Source organism: Helicoverpa armigera, chromosome 2 (assembly GCF_030705265.1).
Source record: "Helicoverpa armigera isolate CAAS_96S chromosome 2, ASM3070526v1, whole genome shotgun sequence".
NCBI lineage: Eukaryota > Metazoa > Arthropoda > Insecta > Lepidoptera > Noctuidae > Helicoverpa > Helicoverpa armigera.
Window position 1 is genome coordinate 15,133,258 of NC_087121.1, and position 24,169 is coordinate 15,157,426.

Below are 24,169 nucleotides of genomic sequence, written 5' to 3' on the forward strand. Positions count from 1 at the left end.
GCCTTCGTCAGATTAAATCTGTAGAAAGAACTTGAAAAATGAAAAACCTGTCGTCGATATACAAAGACTATTCCGATTCATTGTACCCACAACGCGTGCTTTACAGATTTCAGTTTTCATTATCGAAATGGATATTGATGGTGCATTCCCGAAGTATAGGCGACGTTTAACAAACTGTATCTGGGTCACGTTTAGTTCCAATCCAACCGTTTATGAATATAGCCAGTGAATATTCATACAATGTAGAGCCTGAATTTATTACAAGTCGATCGTAAAACACGTTTACAGCCGTGCCTGTTGACTTACTAACTACTGTGGATTATTTTATGGCTCGTATATTTGCAGTGTTGCCATTGTTTTGTTAAGTTTTGATAATTACTGTGCAGTTCTGTGCAACAAGGAGGACCATTAAGTCCTGGTGGTCTGGCAAGCTGCTTTTATTCCTTTACATGTAAAATGTTTTGTGTTTCGGTTTTATTTTTCTACGTATTTCCAGCATTGTAGAGAAGTGTGTTGAAAAATAAAATACGAATATTCTAGAACATTTTGTTTCTCAAAGTTATTTAATACAGTTTTAATGGATGGGTACTTTTTCACAGAGTAGGATCGCAAATCAATCATGATCAAAAGTCTATTGTTCAAGTTGAAACGTTACAGGCGACTGTTGAACAAAGTTGGCAAAACATTAAAACAAAAAGTTTGCTTTTGAACAACTTTTAGTTCACAAAATTGATGATCAGTTTTAATACACTACATTTGGATCGATCCAAATTGTTAAGGCCCCTTATATTGATAAAATTACTAAGTTACTATTTATTAGTATTAAGTCGTGTTTTTTGTAGGTAAAAATACAAAAGTCAACAATATCAGTCCCCTGACTTTCACACACTGACTTCGCATTTCACATGTCTCATTTGTCGATCACATATAAAACGTACGTGAACACGCAAGCCGACGCGGCGTTAATAATTTCCGCGTAAAACGTAACGCAAAACGAATCACTCGCGTCAAAAGGAACGTTCACCCGTCATGTCATACGACTCTCCAAGACTGGGTGAAAAGGGTCGATGGAGCGACACCGCTTATGTCAGCACTTTGTCACGCACAGATCACAAAAGCTAACGATCCACCTTTATTTTTACTAATAAATATTTTTATCGTACTCAGCTTAATTATTTGTCTTTGATCAATTTTAGTCGCGGTTGATGTTGATTTTGATCTCATTTATTTGAGATACTGTCTCAGGCACTTTTACTTAAAAACTAAGCTGACAACAGATAATTATCTTATCTTCTTTCTGAATATTTATTAAGAGAGTATGTTTACTAAAATCAATGGACAGGGTAGGCCGTGTCTTCGATTTTTTAACGCTCCAGACACTATTAAGTAGGTACTAGAGTAAACGAACTAAGGAAACGAAAATAAACGAACGAAAAAAGCTCGCTGTACTTCAAAATATTAGAATATTTTGCTTATCATTTTTCTATTAGAAGAATGTATTTAATCGACTTCACTTCTAGGTTATGGACACAACACATTTGAACAAAAAAGTTTAAAAAAATCAAAACTTACCGTTTTCTCCTCAACAATATGGCGAGTATAGTGAGCGCTGCGAGAGACAACGCGGCACACAGCGCAAGCAACAGCGCGAGCTCGCCCGCCGTCGCCGGGAAGGGCGCGTCCACCTCCTCCGCGAGGTGCCCGTCCGACGCCTGCGTGGCGAACTCGAACACCTCGCGCGTCCAGCCCGCCTCGTTGGACGCGCGAGCCGCCACGCGGTACCGGGAACCCGGTGATAGACCTACATGTACGTACAGTCAACTTCAGGTCAGTGGTAATAGTTTTATAGGAAAATCGTACTTATTACTATTGAGTTAATGGGCATGACAGTTACCACTAATGTGCAGTTTACTGTACTTATAGTAATTTCCATCTATCCTAATATTGTAGAGAGGAAATGTTTGTTTGTTTGACGTGGATAGGTTCCGAATCGAGCGATTCCTAAAATTCTCTCCCTTTTGGGAGGCTATATTATTCCCGGTAAACATTGGCTAATTTTTACCCGAGTACCGGAAGCTGTATTTTATATTAATAAATACTCGAGTGTATGATGAAATTGTGATCGCCATAAAGCTGACAATGTTAAAGTTTCGCGCAGCTGTTACGTTCGATTTATAGATGGGTCGTTAAAACTTGGGGACTTCCAGCTACCTACTAAAATAAAGTGTACGGTATAACAAACAGTAATTGTTATCAACAAATTATGTTTTTAGCATGGGAACGAAACGTACCTCCTAAAATAACTTCTCCTCCAACAGGTACATCCCTCGCGCCGGCCACACCTGACCCTGCCCACTCTAGTTTCAAGGCCACTGGCCCACATCCCCCATCAGTCCAGGCACTGGTGTCGAACCTCGCATGTGTTGCATTCGCTCTGATCCACCTCGCATCTGGAGGAGCAGTAGGGGGACCTCCAGAGGTCCGCACGGCAAGTTCGGAACCCGGAGCCCCTCCGGCCGAACCGTACGCTCGATACGCGGAACCACAACGGAGACCAGATAACGTCACCGGACCGGGAGTGGCCAATTGTATTCGCCATTCACCCTAAAATGCTCTTGAAATGTAAGCAATAGATAAGGCACGTTCAAAAGGCAACTTAAAAAAGGGCAATGAAACATTGAGAGCCAATTATGTGCCAATATTATTAATTTGCCATAAATATGAAGACTAAAGCTAGCTACCTCTGGTGACGCCAATCTCCAATGTAAGCTGTATGTCTTAGGTATTGCATGTCCAGGAGCCCTTGGCGCTGGCCTGAGTTCGAGCTCCAGTTCCCTGGACCTCGCTTCGAGTAAGGCCAGGCCTGGTGGTGCCGGCGGTCGTAGAACTATGACGCGCCATGTCGCAGAGTCAGAACCGTGAGGGTTCTCCGCGACGCATGTGTAGTTATCAGCGTGGGATAACTCTAAACCTGTGTACGAATAAATACCAATGCAAATACATCTTTAAAAGATTTTCTGAAAACCAAAACGATTATGAGACACTGATATGTTTCTGTTACCTCGTATGAGCAAGGCGTCTCCGTCAAGATGAAACGGTGGTCGTGGATGCAGTGGAGTGCCCGCTCTCAGCCAGCGCTTAGCTGGGGGCGGAGCACCCCCAACAACACAACGCAGTGACAACGACCCGCCCGCCGCGCCCAGAGCCACGCCGCCAAATGATGAGATGCGTCCCGGTGCTAAACCATCATTCAACTTGGATCAATATTTGAATTACGAACAGTTTCAAGTTTGTTTTGAAGGACTTTTGAACTATATTTGACCAGTACTAAACATTCCCTTGATTCCTGTTCAGTTTTGTCAGACTATCACGTTCTTAACTTTTCCGGATTTAGATTTGATTTAGCAAAATTTAGAGCTCGTAGTACGAGTTTTGAATACAATTGAAAACTTTTGATCTACGAAAATTTTGCTGTTGAAACTCAAACCAACTTAATAGAATCATTATCAAGAGAATTGTGTTAATTGGGCTTTTACGAATACTTATCATAAACATTGTTCAATATAATATTATATCAGACCTCACAAGCATGTTATGAGAAAGTGATATACATATTATTTGCAGGAAACTCACCCAATGAGCTGGTCTGGCAAGCCACAGCCGGAGAAGGTGGACCTTCGCCAGCAGCAGTGGCAGCACGGACCCAAGCCTCGTAAGTACGCCCCGCGCGGAGACCTCGCATGGTCCGCATACATTCTGAAGTGGTCCCCTCAACTTCGGCACATGCATTTACGCGGGTAACGTTGGGCTCTTGTGACCTAGGAAAGGTATACGCTTTGTTGTAGATTATAGCAAAATCAAAAATATTGGTTACTCTTGTATACCTACAACTTTTGGAAAAAAATACAATATTATACCCCTAATATGCTGGCAAACTATAAGCAAGATATTTATACTTGGACTAAATTGAAGAATTCATTTGAAATTTCGATAAAGTTGAAAACCGTCGGCACACCACGTAGAATTCAGTTTCTGACAGCACAACTTTATGATCTAATTTATTCCGTGAACATCTATGCAGATACTCAATGCTACAAGAGGAAATTCCTTATTCGCAATAGAAACGTTGTTGCTTTGAAGGCAACGCTTCCCTGCAGGTAGGTATCGTCCGGTACGAGGGAACGTTAGCACAACAAACTAGCCGAAGTAACGCGGTTAGACGTAGCTCAATTGGAGCGGTATTTAACTTTGATTGCTGAACAACTTTGCTTATTCCCAGGCAGGGTACTGTTTCAATTATTTATTAACCACGCTTACGGCGGTTGAACTACGTTATTGCTTTTGTAATGGCCGGGAGGATATAGATTGTGGAAATGAAGAATTTTGCATACAATTGTGTATTAAAATGGTGTATTTGTTCAGTCCTGTTTCTTTTTCATTATTTTCTAAGACGATGATGGTAAGCTCTTAGCTGCCAAGATGAATGACACAGTATAAAAGACGACTTTATTTCCCAGGGGGGAAGAATTTTTCCGTTGTTGCTACCTAAGACGTTTTGAGTTATACACACCATTGCTTACTATTCATCATCTGCCTAGCCTTTTTACTTATTTAAAGATACCAATCATGATTGCCATCAGTTCTCGTCACTCTATGCCAATATAGGTCCGGTAGCTTAATGAAAACATTACCAAAGCCGTTATATGAATGCCTGAACAGTTTACCTGGTGCAACGCAATATCCCTTTCGCTTTGTCAGTCATCTCAGTGCGCTCGCCGTATAATCTCATTAACGCTCTCAGTGGAGCTCGGCTATCTATGTAGTTAGAACCATCGAACTATTCAGATTTGTTGCCGGTGAAATGGCGTCAGATTGCTACGATTCGATTTGGATGTACAGATTTAACAGTTTGTTGCATAAAAAAGTAGTATTATTTCTTTATATTGCAATTAAGATTTTAGACAAAGGTTCGATATACGCGATCAATCTCCAATTAGAGTTTATTTGAATAAATCCACTTATATTTGTTGGTGAGAGATCATCAAATGACCCCACTACAGGTGCAGCGTGAGAAACTGTCTAGCTCTTACAGACCCACCCTATTCTCAAGCCCTTTGCCAACCAGAGCCGATAACTCTTTCGAACAATAGTAGTACAGCAGCACTTACCCAGACAGATCCTTGACATAGAGCGTGTAATGCGTGAGCTTGCCGTTGGGCTCGGGCGGCGGCAGCCACGACGCGCGCAGCGACCGCTCCCCCAGCGCGATCAGTTTCATGCCACCCGGCGCGCTTGGCACTGATATACAAGGACATGTTAATTACAGCCCACGATCGAAGGAGGTAAAGAGTACTTTGAATACTTTGTACTTTGATACGAGGAAAATAAAAAATAATTTTATTGAGGCTGGCAAAGATCAACAAGTGGGCATTATGAACAACAAGTGCACAATTTGTTAGTTAGGTACCTGTCAAACCAAAATATTTTTTGTTAATAACGAAAAAAAATAAAAGTAATGAAACCAAAAAATTTAAACGCTTCGTAATAAACCCAATGAGCTTTTTAAACACTTGATAGTGAGTAGATGATAGAGTCTGCCAAAAATAAAATATGTTCAACAGAATCGTTTGAGTTTTACACAAAGATTACTAAAGATGTAAGTACTACGTAACAATAGTTTAGTTCCCTCAACTTACCGTCTTCATCAGTCCTGCAAACTTGCGGCGCGGACAGCGGGCCCTCGCCGGCGGCGTTGTGCGCTCTCACGCGGATCTCGTATTCCGCGTACGGAGTTAGACGAGAAACTGTTGCTTCTTCACCCTACATGGACGAATTTCGTAAGAAAATTGACGAAAATAAATGTACTGGATGTAATCTGTAAGCATTTTTTTCCTATGGTAAAATCATTAAATGATTCCTTTTACTGATTAAAAACCCATCGTGTTCCTTCGTAGGCCTTTTATGTACCTACCAGGGAAGCGGTGCGAACAATGTCGCAGCCCCCGGCACAGATTATGTAATTACAAGTCTGGTGTACCTATCAGTTGGATTATACATATGTAACAATACCATCAGCATACATTTTATATATCATATATTATATCAGCATATAATTAAGCATTAATAATTTTATATCTGCCACAATTGTTGCCGTTTCCTTTTGACAGTTCAATTAAATACATTTCGTTTTTTAATAATAATTATAATGCAATTTGAACATAGGTATTGTATTTCATTGTAGTTGTAGTTGAATTTACTCCTATTTTTGCCAATTGTTTCAGGTTACACCTCATTTAAAGCCAAACCCCATCTTTCTAAATTCAAATCACTTGAACTGGTTCGGTTCTACAGTGACAGAATTACTAACAAAGTTACTGACAAATATTTATAATATCCATAAGCATCGTAGTTAGCGAAGTAAAGGTACAACGTTATGACCATTCGTCTGTAAAAAATCATCGTATACAGAAATAAATCTCATAGTTACCTGTATCCTTAGATACGCATCCTGTGTCGGCAGCATGGGGTCGGCGTCCCGTCTCGTGTATTGTAACGTATAGTGCGTGATCAGCCCGCCTCGGTTGTCTATGCCCGGCGGCCGCCATGATACCCGGAGAGATGAGGATCCGCTAGATATGCAGGCCACTCCTTCTGGACTGCCCGTTGGAGCTATTCAAAACGTAAACAGTACTAAATCTGAACTTGACCTCAGAGAAAAGAAATATATAGATATTCTTAATAGGTGTAATAACCCACTGGCCTAGTTACAAACTATCCTAAATAAAACAAAAATCAATCACCTCATCAAGAAACAAATACACCTACAGTGTTTTGTTTGATCAACATTAATGATCCAACTTTCCTGAGACTAATAAGATCTCCTCAAAGATAAACTTCTCAAAGATCTATTCCAGCAGCTGTTAAATATTGTTTGTATTAATTTTATACTCTTGAGTTAATGTTCAAAGCTTTTTCATCTCTAAACGGTTGCAAAGCAATTCCTTAATAACAATCTTCTAAGATTAATTACGCGAAAGCTTGTTGAGCGCACATGTGACTTATTAAGAGCATTAATTATGTCTTTTCAAGTCGGGATCGTTTAATTTTAAGGAGAAAAGAGCAATGTTTTTACTACGCGAATAGATTCTAATTAAGTTGATTCAGAAAATAAACAACAAACAGTACCTAGTACCTATCCATAGCGTAGAGACAAGCCGATAAAATGTTAAGCTTAATTCTCGTATTCGTAAAAGCGCGCTGTACTGTAAAACCTCTCTGATCGATTGCAACAGATGGACAAACGGATAGACGAACAATTGAAACTATATTTCTTTTTGCCTCCGAAATATAGTAGCTACCTTAAAAAGAATTGGAATTTCTATTTTTGCATGAAGAAATAAAAATGAAACAAACGCAGAATACAAAAGTGCCATCAATTTGTACTGAATCGTTTGACCTAGATCGAGAAGGCCACAGTCCAATTAAGCCATTTTGCATTTTGATGGGAAAATTTACGATCGTCGCTTCACGTCGATAGCGGCGCTCAGCTATTTACTACTACGACAAAACTTGCCTTGTCCAAGTTTCAACTCCGATACACTTCTGCGGCTGACGGGACATTAAGCAAATCGATCTCATTCATTTTCCAACTTTCAAATTTTACACCGCTTTGAGGGTGATTATCGAAACCAGGAATAATTCTGGGAAACTTTGTTTTTGGCTTCGCTCAAGATCCCTCTTAGCATATTTCGTAAAGATAAAGTATTGAGAATTTATCGGAACATCAAAGTGAAAAAGTCTGAAGCAGTAAAGTGATCAATTATAATAAAACTTTAGCTTACCACTCATTTGGTTCATATTTTTACTTATTTAACAAGAGGCATAATAATGCTATTTTAGCAAGCATATAAAAATCTAAACTCACGTGACTCAAGCGTGTGTCGATAATGTGGCGGGGAGAGTGGACCAGTGCCCGCCGCATTATAAGCTCGCACGGTAATCCCGTACCGCGTGGCCGCCTTCAGTCCTCTCAGAGTAGTGCTGGTCGCGTCAGCACTGGCCCCGCTTTCTGAACCCGGACTGTCGCTAAGTGTCCCTTTACCCTCTTCCGATACTTCCCACCAACGAATAGTGTAGCCTAGTAACGTGCCGTGCCATGTTTCCCGCGGTGGTGGCTATAGGGAACAAACATGTTATGGGTAACTAGGAACAGTCATGGATAGAACTTGGTAAAGTCGTAGAAGTTTACATAGACATTGTGATATCTAACAATTAGTGAAAAGCTATACCTTGTAAATGGTCCTAAAATATAGAATTGAAACGTAAACACCATCACAACTTGAACATGAACGTTGAACCCATCAGCATATTTTACGTTATCTCGGAATAAACGAGAGTGCTGTATAAAATACATAAAAAAGTTAAAGATAATGCCTACCTGCCAAGTGATATGAAGTTCTCGCGCCCTAAGTGCCCGCACGGTAATGTCGCGAGGAGCTCCTCCGGGCGCTTGCAAAAAAACCACTGTTAGAAACGGCACCCACAAAAAAACTTTGCACATTGACTACAAACTCTCAACGAACAATCAACTTTATAGTCCACAGGATAGAGTCGAAAATGACTTGTAACATAAAGGCGTTTTCATCCTGTGAACAAAGTAGAAGCACATTCTCATACATCCAACACGCATTTACGAAGCTTCCTGCGGAAATTGCACAGCACTGTTTTTTAATGGGCGGGAAAGCTTCAAGTTGGTCTCACTTCGAGCCGACCTTCAGGAATATATTAATGATATCTCCGCATATTGTGCGGAGGTACTTTGTAAGCGTATGTCACAGCGATGTGATTTACATAATTTATACAGGAAGAATTAGGACGGTTTCCATTTATAGGACCTAAGTAATTGAGTGAGGTTATATGCTTTTATGGAAATGTTTTATAATGCAACTATAAATAGCTCTATTACTTAGCGACCTTTTCAAAGTGACACCCAAAATTACCTTTGCCATTCTATTGGGTGTTTGTAACTATCTTATTTGGAAATAGGATTAATACTACTGAGGTAATATAAAATGACACTATAAATACTATACTATGTATATTTTCTATTTTGGGTCATGTTACTCTCACCCACGTTTTTAGGTCACCTTCCCAGCTCTAGCAAACACTTGTAGGTAATAGGTGTGCTGTATACAAATATTACCTTCCTCCCGTGTAGTGAAATGCAGCGGCGTGGTGTAAGGCGAGGCACCGACGTCGTTGTACGCGGCCATTCGCATCGCGTACCGCGTGTCGGGAGAGAGGCCAGCCACGGACGCGCCTGCCCGGCCTGGCCCTTCAGACCTATGATGGTATTTTGAAAGTGTATTGGTTGCTTCAGAATAGCTCGTGTTGGGACAAAGGACCAAGAAAGACACTCTTCGTAAAGTTTATAGTTCACACTTGTTTCATTTTTAACCCGCTTTACGAATAACCTTATCTCTAGAGGTAATTCTTTGAAATTATAATATTATACTAACAATGTTAAAGTTAATGTTTATTCCTTCATAATTTAGTAGAAACTTGGGAAATAATTCTTTGCGATTCTAATTTAAAACTAAAACATCGTATAAAGTCCACGACAACATCGTAATAAAAACTGGAAATTAACTTGCAAAAATTACGGAAACATTAATTGGCTGGTCGGTTGATTTTTCCCGTCTAGCCGAGTTATACAAAGGATTATAAAATTTCAGTTCTCCCTGTTGGCCTAAAAGCTATTAAAGTTTAAATCCAAAACAACTGTTACAACGTAGCCGGTACCTTTTGTAAGAACTTGATTTTTCTGATCGACTTTTCCTGGAAATACACTTCAACCGCTATTCTTCTTGTCACTACTTTTAAAACCCTGGTACTTTGAATGACAAGTAGCTAGATATAAAAATTTTGGATTTGCCTACATTCAGAAAAAATATCAGATTATGATGATTGGATTGTTTAATAATGTAGCTACATGAATAAAATCGTCGTTCCAAGAAAAAGTAATTGGACAATTTTACCGTTCCTACACAACTTCTGGAAACCCAAACACTAGATTTATTAATCTAAGCCGGTTAATACAAACTTAGTAATTCACTTTCTCCAAGTTGCGCCTAAGTTGGAAACTGAGATAGCTATCAAAGGTAATAAAGTTACCCTCGTGTGTCACTTTGTCTCAGAATAGATAATTTGCGACGACACCGTTTGTAGATCCCACTAAGTAATAATTTCTCAGAAACTGATGTCATGTTCACGATGGTCAAGGGAAGCACAATAATATTGCAAGTGCCAACAGTGTAAAATAGTTCAACGACATGATTTTCAATTATATTAAAGAAGTCTAAGTAATAACATTTTTGCAAAAATAACTTAGATGCGCAGAAAGTTCGGAGTACCCAGTACATAAACTTACCTTGGAAGTGAACCTAGTAACAAAAAAACAAAAATATTAACAAGTAAGAAAATATAAACTTACGCGACGTGCAATAAATCCGAGTTCGCCAATGTGATGTTGAGGACATCTTGAGTGTCCCAATTGTCGAGCAGAGCGGGCAGCGGAGCGTCGAGCGGCGCGAGAGTGAGCTCGCGCGTCAAAGCGCGGTATTGTAGCGAGTAGTGGGACACTAGCGCACCTCGCGCGACGCGCCATGTGACGCGCGCCTTACGTGACCATACTTCCGAAACACGCACCTCTTCTGGCACGCTTGGACGTTCTGTGTGAAACGAGGATTTCGTCAATCGAAGTTACTTCAAGATTAATTAGAAAGTCTCACGACCGATTTTCAAAGTTATCAAAACTCGGAACAAGTTATTTGTACAGTGCGGAAATGAAACCAATAGACTTGTACTTGGGGCCAATTTCTAAGTCATTAACAGTTTCAAAATATTTTTATGTCGAGGATTGCAAATTATTATGGCACTTAGATGTAACCCCAGATAAAGTGCGGTATCTGACTTCTAGTAGATATTTACGTTAGGAAGCCCACTTAACTGCCTTCACGATATATTAGAGAAAATATAACGACATCATACTCTTTACGCCCGGAAAATGAAAATTTTAAACTTGGTATATTTTATTTACGCCATATATAATCATAACCGAAACATCACGTGTAATAAATTACACGTTTGTAAGGGTTGAGGCGGGCAGCGCAAAATGAAATCAGAAAACCCATTTTATGTGCTTTCGCACAGGTCAGAGAAATAAAGTGTTTAATAAATGAAAGAAGGCAAAAGGTCGCACTCTCGTAATCTAGAACCTAATTAAGAACTTTTTCGCAAAAGATTTTATTTTCTCTGGTATAAGTTAGGGTCACATAAATTGGACTTTCATTTTAATTACGTGTCACGTTCCCACAAAATGGAGTTTTCGGCTGCGCACTCTTCGTTTTCAAACGCATTCCTTGCCTAACATGGTTTATTGTGGCAAAGCGGCCATCTTATGCTGTGGTACTTCTGTAACTATTTCCCTACTCGAAGCTGCAGTAGAGTGGAGCCACGTATTCAGTATTATCGCGGGCGCACATTACGCTTTATGGCCCTCGACGCGAGTACATGACGACCGGTGGTCGGCACGGGAACAACCACTACGTATGTATTGTTTAACTTAATGTTGTTTACATGTTAAATAGGGATGCGAACCGAACTGCTAGGATTTTGAGCAAACAGACACTGTTTAGTTTTAAGGTGGAAATTCGAAATGTTATGCAATTGCTGGGTAAGTGTAACATAAAAGGATGTAAGCATAAACGTAGTTGTTAAAATATACAATTTATCAAAAATGGTAAATATATAGATTCATATTTATTTTGTGCTTGTTGTTGATTGCCAACAATGATTGCGAATAAATTTTATTTTGCACGACAAATACTATTATTATATTAAAACTCAATCGAACTGCATACAAATATTTTAATGTTCATCCAATAAAACATTCTGAAAAATGTTGTTGTCTTTTTTCTGTGAAAAGCTATAATTTCATAGCTATTGTTTTCATACAATGTATGCACCACAGAATGACGTAGGTAGGTACTATTCATGGAACTATATAGAAACCTATACCTGTTTGTAATCGGTATTCAGTATGCCTATGCCTACTGGTAAAATCCATAAGTCCTAACTACTGGATAAGTTACACAACTTCCCGTAGCATTTATCACTACTGCACCCTTTGATGGTAAATACCCTTATATTTTATGACTACATAACAAAATAATAGCCTACCTTTAACAAACAGTCGGTAGACCAGCTCATCACTGCCATACAGATTGCGCGCCATACATCGGTACTCCCCGGCGTGTTCGGGGCCAGCGTGAGGTATGGTCACCTCTGATGTCATCGCTCCACCACTAGTCTCACGGTTTTCGACGCCACCTGAGCCACTAAAACAATAATATATTTTTAATGAATTATGCTTGGGTTATATGTTTTTTTTAATTACACAATCACTTTCATGGTCATGATCAGCTTTTTTATCGCACCACAGCTAGGCACGGGACTCCTCTCACACAGAGAAGAATTCAGCAAACATTACCTATTTAATATAAATTCCTTGTGAAAAATGGAAGATGCTCTTTATTTAAAAACTTATTACTATGAGTCAAACATTGAATGTAATTTTAGACTATCATTTTTCTGCAAGAAAATATTGAAATTGATTTATAAATTAACATTGGAAGTATTGGAACGCGTTATCGAACCAAATATCAATACAGGAAATTAAATTGTCAAGTCTTCACGCAAAATGATAAAGTTGTGAATTCTCCCGTAACTTTAATCAATCAAATAAAGTGTTTTTGATTGAAAATGTACGAAAGATGACGCAATCATCGCGGCTGTCAATCGCAAAGATTTTGACTGAATTACGGACCTAAATAAATCTTAGCAATACCAGTAAAGAGCCTTATTACGAAAGATCAAGGAATATCTAAGTATACTTACTGCAGAGATAAAGGTCTAGAGTCATGAGTCCAATGCACGTGTATCTCTGGCTCCCCTCTGACCGTGCAAGACAGTCTCGCTGTAGTTCCTCTTACGACCCATCTCGTCTCACCGCTTCCACTTCTGCTGAGTCTTGGAGGTTCTGTTGGGATTTTGTTAAACCGTTAAGAAATATCCCTCGATAGCACACAAATGCATGTCTTCGATAAAAGGAATATAAAAAGTGACAGACAGTCTCTCACTTTGCTATGGAGGTCAAAACAAGAGAGTATATGGTTCCATATTATCAGTATTCAGCTCTGAGTATCAAGTTTATTTCATTCGACTTTGGTTAAACTTCTAGAACAAGTTAAATTGTTATCCATTATGTTGGTTGCTTTGTCTCATTAAAGAACAAATTAACATAGAAAATTAGTCACTAGGGTCAAAGAGAGAGTTAAAACTACCTCAATCGAACACAACTTAGAACTTACCTCTAACATCGAGATAGAATGAATGGTGTAGGAAGGAATGCTGTACTCTTGCAGTGCAGCGATACCAGCCTTCGTGTTCAGGACTAGCAGCTCTAAGCCAGACAGTACCATCTATTAGGATGGAACCACCGCTAGTGTCTGTAGCTTCTGATTGGCCCCAGAGCACGTGACGCCAGTTGTCACCGTCTAAATAATTGAATAATATTTCATCATCACCTCAGCATCGACAAGGAGCCGAGCGACTACCTATCTAACCTCCTCAACCCAGTTAACCGGGCAACCCGGCCTTGGTTACTGGCTTCTGACCACTTCTGACTACCCGTAACGAATGACACTGACAGCAATTGATTCATATTTCGATAACTAGTAAATCTCTTTATATGATTCGCCGCTTTCCCGCGGTTTCACCCGCGTCCCGTGGTAACTACTGCCCGTACCGGGATAAAATATAGCCTATGTTACTCGTGGATAATGTAGCTTTCGAATGGTGAAAGAATTTTTTTAAACTGTCCAGTAGTTTTTGAGCCTATTCATTACAACCAAACAAACAAAGTTTTCCTCTGTATAGATGTCCAATTATTCTTATCGATATTGTCCACCTGAAAGTGCCTAAATACCTATAACTTCTAACTTAACCATGAAGTTTCTCGCTGACCAACAGTACCTAAGTCAATTTCCTTACAAAAACTTTGCGGGTCAACGGTCGCGTTTGTTGGAACAATTTTGGCTTTGCTGTTACATTACGTTTATTATTCTTGTTTAGATTTTCTTCGGCGTATATCCCTCATACTTTCAGCTGCTTTTTATTAGTCCTAATATACATGCATGATCGCATTTAGATCAATTAGCCCATTCATATTAAATGCTTTTCAAATAAACCAACTCACTATAGAATTACCACAAGTCCACAACGTAATACATATCAACATATAACATGACCTTTGTTTTCTATTATATGCACGTAATCGAAATACATTATTGGATATCCCGGTGCCTGAAATTATGTGACCACTGAAATTTGGTTATTACCTATACAATTCAGTTCACCTCCATTTGAAATTAATGCTATTATGCACGTTTGTTGGAAAATGAGGGTATTAAATTAGATAGGTAAAATCCTTCAAATAAATGGTTAGTGTGTTTGACCAATAGAATGTAAAAAACCATTTTAAGACATATTTCTAAAAATAATAACGTTCTCAATTCGACTTTCATGACTTGAAATTTCAAAAAAAAAACCGACACCTACTGAATACTTTAACGTGACTTTTAACACGCATGACTTTCAATCGATCATGATTAGAGTTCCGTATTGAACATGTTAACAGAACTTTCGAGAACATCATTCTACTTACCCGTAGAATATTCCCAAGATATCCTCGGCGTGGGTTGTCCCTTAGCCGAGCAGGGCAGGAGTAACGCCGCTCCGGCCGACACCGACGTGTTCTGTGCTCGCCACACCCATGTCGGCGATTCTGTGCGGAGAGACTGCTTTATATGTTACGCTGGCCCTCTTAACAGTACAGAAATAGATCAGAAGAGAAGAAAAAAATGTTTAGGTAGTACATGCGGAACAAAGTAGAGAAGAGAGTAAAGTATACAAGTATCATTCATAAGAATTTAACTAGCATTACTGATTACTATGGAGCTACATTAAATGAAGGTGATCGTTGCAAACCAAGTCTCGATTCTCAAATATTTTTTCTGATATTTTCAACAAGATTATTATTTTAATCCTCAATACGATACCAGAATTCAAATATGCACTAAAATACTCGAGTTGCTCATATAACTAGGCCACACATGGTACAGTGCGACCAGACTAAACTTAGAGGTAAGATAATAAATACCTTTGACAATCAGTGAAGCGCTATGGCTGACTGTTCCGAAGTCGTTTGTAGCTCGGCAAGTGTACTCGCCGCTGTGGGCCGAACTTAGATCTTGTATGATTAATAGAGAGAAAAAGTCCATATTTTTCTGTTCAACCTGATGAAAACCAAACAGAAAATGTATGTAGAACAATTTTATGTTTCGCCAATATCTGTTTTAGATTGCTTATTGCTCTGTCAAATATACACTCGACCATAAATATCACTATGCAAATGTTAATAATAATGTGATATGTGGTGAAATGCAAATGGCGCATTGTTAAATTAGAGCCTGTATTAGCATAATTGGCTGTTAATGATAGATCAGCGAGATATCCCCTTGTAACACAACTTACTTTGAGCATTGAAGGAATAGGCAAGTTATCCTTATGCCACGTGAACTGTATAGGTTTGTCTCCAGATATCAAACTACAGGTAGCTTGAGTGCTTCCCCCCACTTCAAGTTCTTCGGGGAACTGAAAGGGGGCTATTTTCGGCGGCTCTGTTGACAATACACTAGATATTTAAATATTGCCAGAAAGTTGTAGTATTTCGCTCAAGTAAACGAAGTCCTTACTATGAACGTCAAGGCGTATGGTCCTTCGAGCAAGTTCGCCACTCTCGGCCCTCACTTCACACGTGTAAGTGCCCGCCGCCGAACTTCTCACTGAATTCAGTCTTAAAACTCCTCGTTCGTCACTCGATTCTAATATGCTGTCTACTATTGAACCGTCTTCTCGTTTCCATACCACTTCCCTAGAAATTTACAAGTGTTTTGTATCATGGATACCAATGACATCATTAAAACTTGTGAACCGTGTTAATGACTTACTTAATGGGATATCCCGAATATGGGCAATGTATTGTCACATCAGTGTCAGTCTTTACGTGTAATGCTGGCAAATATCTGATATTTGGTGGACCTGTGACAGAAATAAAACCACTTGGAACCTCAATCATTCTTTAGTTTAGAAATACGCCATTTATGAGCTCACCTACCATAAACATTCAGTCTTGCTTGGTGTGCATGAGATCCTTGTGAATTGGTGGCGTTGCAGCCATATCTACCTCCTTCGTCTGCTGTCCTGATTGTCACACTTAGAGTGGATACTATAGTTCCCTCTTCACTTCCTGGGACTGCTTCTGCTCTCGTGTTTACACTATACCTACCATAAGAAAAGAAGACTTAAGACGTTAAGAAGACGACTGTATTGCTCCAAACTGGCTGCCGTCTTCTAGAAGACTCCATATTAATTTAAAGAACAATTTTAACAGCAGTAAAATTTAGGGCCCTTTTTTGACTTACTTATCTGGAGCAGCTGGTAACGGTCTATCATCTAACGTCCAAAGGATCCGTGGCGATGGAACTCCAGTGGCAGCACATCTTATAACAATACTTTGTCCGATCCTTGTTACCGCTCCACTAAACGTTGACACCAGCCTTGGAGGCCTGTCTAAAATACGGAATCAAGATAAATGGTTGTATGAAAGTTTACTTTATAAAACACGAGTCTAGAAGGTAGCTAAGGCAAAGAAGTTTTTGTAAGGATTGCCTTGATTCTGACCTGTAAATCAAATCACCGACAAGACAAACACAGCATTTTTATAAACATATTTTTTTTTCTCAAACTCATTTGCCTTAACTACCTTCTTTACAACTTCCAATATTCAATAATTACCAGCAATAACCAACTCGGCGCCAGCAACAGCGGAATCAGAATGATCATGAGCAGTGCACTGGTATAACCCCGCATGGTGGGACCGCACTGGACCAACAGTGAGACGGGACTGAGGTGCATGTAGCGGCCGACCTTCGTGTTGCCAACTCAGTGTCACCCCACCACCACGACCTCCCACCACTGAGCAATTTAGGTGTCCTGATCCGCCTGTGCCTATCATCTACAAAAGAAGTCACATTACGGAGTAAGTTTATTGAAACTCACAAGCAACTACAGTCTTAATGGACCTTATACAGGCTGTATTCTTATAAAACTTGGGAGTACCTATTTTTATTGGCCTGAATGTTGGTAAATGCCTACTAGGTTCAGTGAATTTAATTTAGAATTTTACGAGTATACGGAATGCAGTAGTGGTGGTTAAGGATTTATTATGAGAGTGCTAATGATTCAAATGAATCTAATTATGTACATAGGAAATATTTTTTGAATCACAAGACCGTTCATATTTCTATAACTTACCAACGGATTCGGCGACACACTAACAGTCAGCGGTTCATAAACCACCAGCTTAACCAACACTCGTGACGGCGACTCAGGATTGGCCGAGCACGCGTACCTCGCGGCGTGGTGCGCGCGCGCGGCCGAGAGGACCAGAGCCCCGCCTCGCACCGTGCCCTCGCCGGACACGGCCGCCCAAGTACCGGACACTTCCTGCCGCTGCCAACTGATGATTAAATGCTATACGTTCAGTGGGATGAAATGGTAGACTGAACTAGTGGTGAAATGAAGTTCAATGGACATAAGTAGACGCTGTTATATAGAAAAAAGAACAGCTTCAAATTAGACCCGTTTAATAGTTTGTGCATCTGTACTTTGGGTACCAAAAATGATGTTGTTTTTATGAAATGTTCCTTATTCACTAACGAATATTCTGTTGATATAAATACTGTCGGTATGACAAATGCAATGAGTGTAAGTACTTACCTAACAGCGTGTCCAGTGATATGTCGTAGTATGCACGGTAAAACAACAGTGTCCCCAACACGAGATTCTATTGAATTCAGTTCAATGTTTTCCAGCCAGCTACTATCTATACAAGAGAAGAAAATCACGTGTATCATTTCATTGTATAAAGAAAATTTAGTACAAAAAGGTACACAATAAGGTAAATCAGTCATTTAAAGGATGTCGAAATGAACCTTTGTATATCCATAATGCTATTCTAATCATGCGTATTCCCTCTTTGACGATTAAACACAGAGCAAATCCAGTAAATCTAATCTCTGCAGATTGTAGGGGACATTCTAAATGCATATAAGCTTGACTGACCGTCGGTAGTGAGTTTCAAAGGCGGACTAGGAGTGTCGAGCGCCACGCATGAATATTCCGCCTGTATGTCCGCTTGAGTCAGGTCTAGTCCAAGCAGGATCCCACTGGCCCCGGACACCCAACGAGGTTCTAAAACAAAATTGAACTTTCTAGAATAATTAGTCGTTTGATGAAAATCTCATGCAAGAATTTCAAGTGACTCTCATGAAATATGAAAAGATGTTGGAATTTCATGGAAAAGGTCAATGTTTTGAAGAAGAAGAACTTCTATAAATAATAATTACCAGAAGAAAACTTAACAGGTAAATAAAGTTTGCAACTCATCTTACCACCACTCAGATATCCAGAGGACAGTGGGAGCCCATCCTGCAGCCAAGTGATATCCACTAAGCCGACTTGCGGTGACAATTCACACCTCAGTATCACAGCACCGCCGATCTTGGCCGGAATCAGCTGCCGAGCAGTATGCGAGAGGACACTATCTTCCACTATAGAAACAAAACACGAGAGAATGCCATTTTATTAAAATAAAAAAAGAAGAATGAAAAAAATGGGTGTTATGATTTCAAAACCTGCATTATATAGTAAAGTAGTAGTTCATTTGTTTTGGCCAAACAAAATAGCTCTGCCTTTACCGAAATAGAAACTTTATCAAAACAGAATCCTGTACACTGTAGTAATGGACCTACTACGAAACTTTGTAACTCAAACGTAGTAAAGAAATGAACAAAAATGGACCTCGCATTCACAATACTTGTACATTTGGAATATTAAAAATGTTCCTTTATTTATGGCCAGATTGGGGTCTGCTTTAAATCAAACAAAAATGGTACAACATAAGTTTTTAATTTGTATCTCAGTATTTTATAGGTACACCTCAATGTTTGCGGACTTGTTTAGGAAAATATATACAAAAGAAGATGTTTTATTTTACATGTTTTGAAAACCATGAGACATTATAAAACTTTACGTTCATTTTAATAATGCGTAACTTGAGACTTTCATAACTTGTCAAAAGAAATAACGAAACAAAAATGAGACGGAATAATAAATAAAGGAATAATTGCGTCCGACATGGCTTTGTTTGTGAAGCCATCTTAGGCCTGACTCCCGTCAATTTCAAGCTATATTTAAGTTCGCCTTTTGTGTAATTCTTTTACGTCATCTTATTGCTGCCCAGACGAAATAAATTGAATAAATATGCAGAGCTAAAAATATAATATACTTTGAGAAGTAAAATAAAGAAACTGTTTCGTAACGCGTTGTCTTTTGATTTATTTATCGCGCCGTTTTTAGTGCCGGATGAGGTAAATCTCTAGGTAGCTTAAATTAGTTAGTGAACGTTTAAAAATAACAGTGGATTATATACTAATTTACCGATAGATTGAAAAACATAGAAAAATCAGTAACAAGGTAAATAAGTATCGCAATATCAGAGTGTCGAATACTTTCTTCGGAACTCATTTGAATGAGAATAAGCTTCTACTGCGCCCCCATTTGTTGCCTTTCAATTTTCCCTTTGTACTCAGCTTCATTGTAGGGGAAAATATTAAAATATGGTAAGTAAAATCTGTAAGTTGAAAGCTAGTTCATGAGTTTGTAAAGAGATGTTCTTACTAGCTACCACTTACGATTGTGGAACTCGTTAACGTGGCTGCGTTGTTAGGCATTAACTCCACTGGTTTTGTGTTGTATCGAGCCCCGTAACGAAGTTCATTGAGTTAACGAGCTCACTGAAGCATTTGTTTGGAGTTGTCTTAACTGACAGTCTCAATTGATTAATGTGCCTCGAAATATGATGAGGAACAAAATGAACGAGTAATCGAGTGGTTTATTCAAAACTCAGGATAACAAAACTCCGCGTTTGTTATACAGCTGTAGCAGAAAGTTACGACGTAACCACATTCATACATTGTTGTGCGTTAACTAAATATTACCGTTTTCTTTTCATCACGAGGGTTTGTACCAATTTTTTTTTTTTCATTTTTCATTTTGTATCTTGAATCTAAGTCGAGTTTAAGCTGTACTTAGACAATTTCATTTAACTGATTTATTACCCATATCCTAGTTACAGTTTCTAATACTTTATGAAATTCAACGTTACCGTATCCAATACTAAACATAAAAGACTGCTTTAAAGACGAGACGAGAGTTTTTTTTTTTACTAGGTCAATACAAGAATGTAGTAGAAACGTTAGGCTCGAAGAAACAAAATTATTTTCAATAACAGACCGTCGGCTTCGTTATAACAAGGTTATTTTTCCGAGATGAGGGACATAATGTCGCTCAATCTTTAATTAAAACTTTCCGCGTCTCGCTGGAAAAAGTAATTGGAGTGAAAAATATTCATCTTTTCAAATACCTAATATTAAAGTCTGGAGGCTACTGGTATGGAAAATAAGTGTTGTTAATATGAACTAATTATTGTACACAAATATAAACTTAAAAAAAATGAAAACAATAATATGTATTCTTATGTTTTGAATTAAAGTTCTCAAATTCGTTCTCAAATTCCTCTCTAAATAAATTATTTATGTCTGAAAAGATTTTTTAAAAATCTGCAGCAAACCAGCGAGTTGATAAAATTCTTTTAACTAAGCCAATTACTTTCGAAAAAAGTAATTAAGAAGTTTATTTAAATAAACAGATCATGACTAATTTGATAAATAACCCACTTTTGTTTCTAACGTCCCCGAAAAGTGCTTCCAACTTTCCAACATTTTGTGTTCTTAATGAATGTTGCGAAACTTAAGTTACATTATTTTTCTTTCTGTAGCCCTCAGGGACGGCGAAGATTTTAACAAGACTTATAGTGAGGCAGCACTCAGTGCTTATCTATTTACCTAATCGTAATTTAAGCCCTGTTCGAGCTTGCCTTGCGGATTCTCAGGAAACAAAGAGAAAGTTACGTTGCTACGAACTCACTCTAATGTCATTTTTAATCCCTTAATTAAAAGTTTTTCTGCGTAAAAAAACTCTGGAGCCGTGGGCTGTTTTTCATTTTATTTCATATTTCCCCTGCTGTAACGGAAAGTTAATTGGTCCAACTCGACTCGAAGTTGTAATTTGTTTTGCCCTCTTGCCGTACATCTGTTTATTTCACAAGTCTGTTGTGTACAGTTTTTATAATTTCCATTATTGCCTCTGCGTAATTGAGGCAGAAGCTACGCTATAGGTATCTGTGTGAAAACGACGATCAAAATAATAAATATTTTCGGTCCGCAATTATTTATTCATTACAAATGTTGCTTTACGAGGTCAAACCCGAATAAATCTCTTTGTTTGAATAAATAGGTACCTTTTGTTCGAACAGAATTTGGCTAATTTTGTATTATAATTATGGTAATAAAGAAACACGAGTAGTCGCAAATGGATGATATTTGTAATCAGTTCAGATCTCTACAACGTGAGAACAATTTTAATATTTATTGTTTTGTTGAAAGTGCTCTTAAATTATATACCAACGTTGTTATCTTTAGAAAAACGTAGTCTTAGATTAAATAACATGGAACTCACCGGGTTGTAACATAACAGGTCTGGATAGTACTGTGCCTGCTCGGTTCGACGCCCGACATCTTAGCATTGCGCCAGCGCCGCTTCCCGCGTCCATCAGCGACCGTCTTGCTCCAACCACTAGTCTGCCGTCACTTAGCACGTGCCTAGGGCAAAAATACTTTCTTAACAACTAATTGAAAAAAAATATTTAAAAAAGTCTATGTATAGTGACAGCCGACTTAAAAAACTGTAAATATATGACTGAATATTGTCTTTCTTATTTATTCTACTTAGAGCTAATGGAACGGTACCAAAAGGGGACTACTATTAGACGTATAATTTCACATCGCTCTTGCACTGAAATGCGGACCATTTTATCTCGTCATATCGTAACAAGGCTTCTGCACTCGACATAAAACTGCGTTTAAATTAAATTGATAGCTATCAAATAGAAATGGCACAGCTACAATATCTATTATTCTGGAGTAGACGCTTGTCAATTGAGAAAACAGAAAAAAATAATTGCTCTAGTAACCAATGAGTAGGAAATGAAAAGCTGAAAGAGTCAGACACGCTTTAATTAGAAACTAATTAAAAATAGCGGTCTCTACAAGTGTTAAGAATTTCACCCGTTTTTTGTGGTAGACAAGTGGTCAAATGTCTTCTACACGATCTATATTCAGCCGTTTCAATAGCATTTCTCAAGTCGAGTTTGTAGATATTTATTTGCGGCCCATGGTAGTGTGCTTGCTTAACCAATTCCATGTGATTAACCCAATATTATAGGGATACCAATTTTAACAGCCTTATCATTAGGGGGTAATGTTTCTTAACCTTAGGATATCTCTGTGGTAATTTATCGTAAGGTTTTTGCACTGTAATATTGACTTTCCAAAAATAAAATTATATAATAAATACTCTTTCAAATGACTTATGAGGCATGATTGTGTAGCTAAACAATCTGTCACTCAAAACCTGCATGAACATAAACATGAAAATGATGAATTCGAAAATGGTCGACATGTAATTATTTTGACGAGACATCTAGCTTCGAACATTTACCAAAATGATTGACATTCAATTATTGTTTGCCTTACCATACAAAGAACATGTGTAATAAATACATTTTACTAATAAGATATCTGTGTATCAGAAAATAATTTTCAAACTGAAAACACGGATATATGTATAAAACTTTTTAACAGCATGAATCTTGGCCCAAATTTATGTAATAGGTAGAAACTTATATTAGTTACACCAGAGTCTTAGCTACACCGACAATTATCTCAAAATTCCACCTACGAGTTTCCCCTATTCCAATTTGAACACCGCAACCGCAAAACGTATGCACCAAGTTACCTGTTCCGAAAAACTTGAACGAATTACTGTCATCATGCGGTTTCATTTCCATTCATTTGTCAAGATGTAAGAGGCTCGTTTACAACGCGTCAAAACTTTAACCGGCGGTATCGGTACGGAACAGCCGACTAGGAGATGGAACTTGGCTCGTATAAAAGTACGTTATGACGGTAATCGTTAGCAGTAAAGATACAGCCATTTCTTTAAGCGCCAACTTCTTTACGTTCATGCACGATATTTGTGATCATCTTAAAATCCTGTATTAAGCTTCCGATATTAAAGCTGAAATGTAGGCGCGTTTTTATAGGCGAATTACGTTTCGGTGAAAATATTTCCGCTAAAAGTAGGTTTATTCAAAAATAGGAATATAATTTCTTCTTGGATTTACCTTCGTTTGTAACAAATAGAACAAACAGATTTAGATTACACTTCTTGGAATAAAGAAAATTGAGGCACAGTTTTATCGAATCTTTTATTGACATATTAAATATGATAGAAGTTAGCCGTTTATTCCGTTTAATGAAACTAGCATTAAGCTTTAATGATTAAAGGTTTACTTACGTAGTTCTTAGTAGCGTATTTCAAAGTTTTCAAGACTACGTCTCAGCGGTCTTATAAAGATAAGTACACCATGTTACAACAATAGAACGTTCACACCTACTATTTATCGATAAAAGTCGTATATAAAAAACAGTTAAAGATTCTTTTGGCCTCAGAAACTTCCATTAACGGGAGTTAGAAACTTCATTCTTAATAAGTTAATTTGTGAGTGATTATAACGACGGGCAGTAAAACTGAGTGTAATGTACGAGAACTAATAGCTATATTGGCTTCAGACGCGAGACTATAATAAATATATTGCGACTAGCTTCCGCCGGCGCCTTCGCCCGCGTAAAGTTCGGTTGTATCGCGTTTTCAAGAGAATTCTTCAAAAGTCGGGGTAAAAACTATCCTATGTTCTTTCTCAAAGTCAACTCTATCTCTGTACTAAATTTTATTAAAATAAGTT

At 38.4% G+C, this 24,169-nt stretch overlaps 1 protein-coding gene across 1 annotated transcript in view; it reads right to left on the reverse strand.

Annotated features, from left to right (window-relative positions):
- The window catches only part of LOC110371410 (cell adhesion molecule Dscam2), a 36,144-nt gene that overhangs the window by 2,979 nt on the left and 8,996 nt on the right, over positions 1 to 24,169 (reverse strand). Inside the window, exons 3-30 of the mRNA XM_064040996.1 lie at positions 21,823 to 21,965; positions 18,636 to 18,794; positions 18,307 to 18,435; positions 17,962 to 18,067; positions 17,497 to 17,701; positions 16,978 to 17,197; positions 16,605 to 16,752; positions 16,298 to 16,464; positions 16,131 to 16,221; positions 15,876 to 16,054; positions 15,655 to 15,800; positions 15,281 to 15,416; positions 14,786 to 14,905; positions 13,431 to 13,616; positions 12,958 to 13,099; positions 12,241 to 12,398; positions 10,493 to 10,730; positions 9,203 to 9,342; positions 8,438 to 8,508; positions 7,925 to 8,174; positions 6,488 to 6,669; positions 5,697 to 5,820; positions 5,169 to 5,298; positions 3,634 to 3,818; positions 3,062 to 3,238; positions 2,742 to 2,971; positions 2,292 to 2,604; positions 1,573 to 1,801 (exon numbers count right to left, since the gene is read on the reverse strand). Coding sequence (XP_063897066.1) covers positions 1,573 to 1,801; positions 2,292 to 2,604; positions 2,742 to 2,971; positions 3,062 to 3,238; positions 3,634 to 3,818; positions 5,169 to 5,298; positions 5,697 to 5,820; positions 6,488 to 6,669; positions 7,925 to 8,174; positions 8,438 to 8,508; positions 9,203 to 9,342; positions 10,493 to 10,730; positions 12,241 to 12,398; positions 12,958 to 13,099; positions 13,431 to 13,616; positions 14,786 to 14,905; positions 15,281 to 15,416; positions 15,655 to 15,800; positions 15,876 to 16,054; positions 16,131 to 16,221; positions 16,298 to 16,464; positions 16,605 to 16,752; positions 16,978 to 17,197; positions 17,497 to 17,701; positions 17,962 to 18,067; positions 18,307 to 18,435; positions 18,636 to 18,794; positions 21,823 to 21,965 — 4,704 coding nt within the window. The remainder of the gene's footprint in view (positions 1 to 1,572; positions 1,802 to 2,291; positions 2,605 to 2,741; positions 2,972 to 3,061; positions 3,239 to 3,633; positions 3,819 to 5,168; positions 5,299 to 5,696; positions 5,821 to 6,487; positions 6,670 to 7,924; positions 8,175 to 8,437; positions 8,509 to 9,202; positions 9,343 to 10,492; positions 10,731 to 12,240; positions 12,399 to 12,957; positions 13,100 to 13,430; positions 13,617 to 14,785; positions 14,906 to 15,280; positions 15,417 to 15,654; positions 15,801 to 15,875; positions 16,055 to 16,130; positions 16,222 to 16,297; positions 16,465 to 16,604; positions 16,753 to 16,977; positions 17,198 to 17,496; positions 17,702 to 17,961; positions 18,068 to 18,306; positions 18,436 to 18,635; positions 18,795 to 21,822; positions 21,966 to 24,169) is intronic.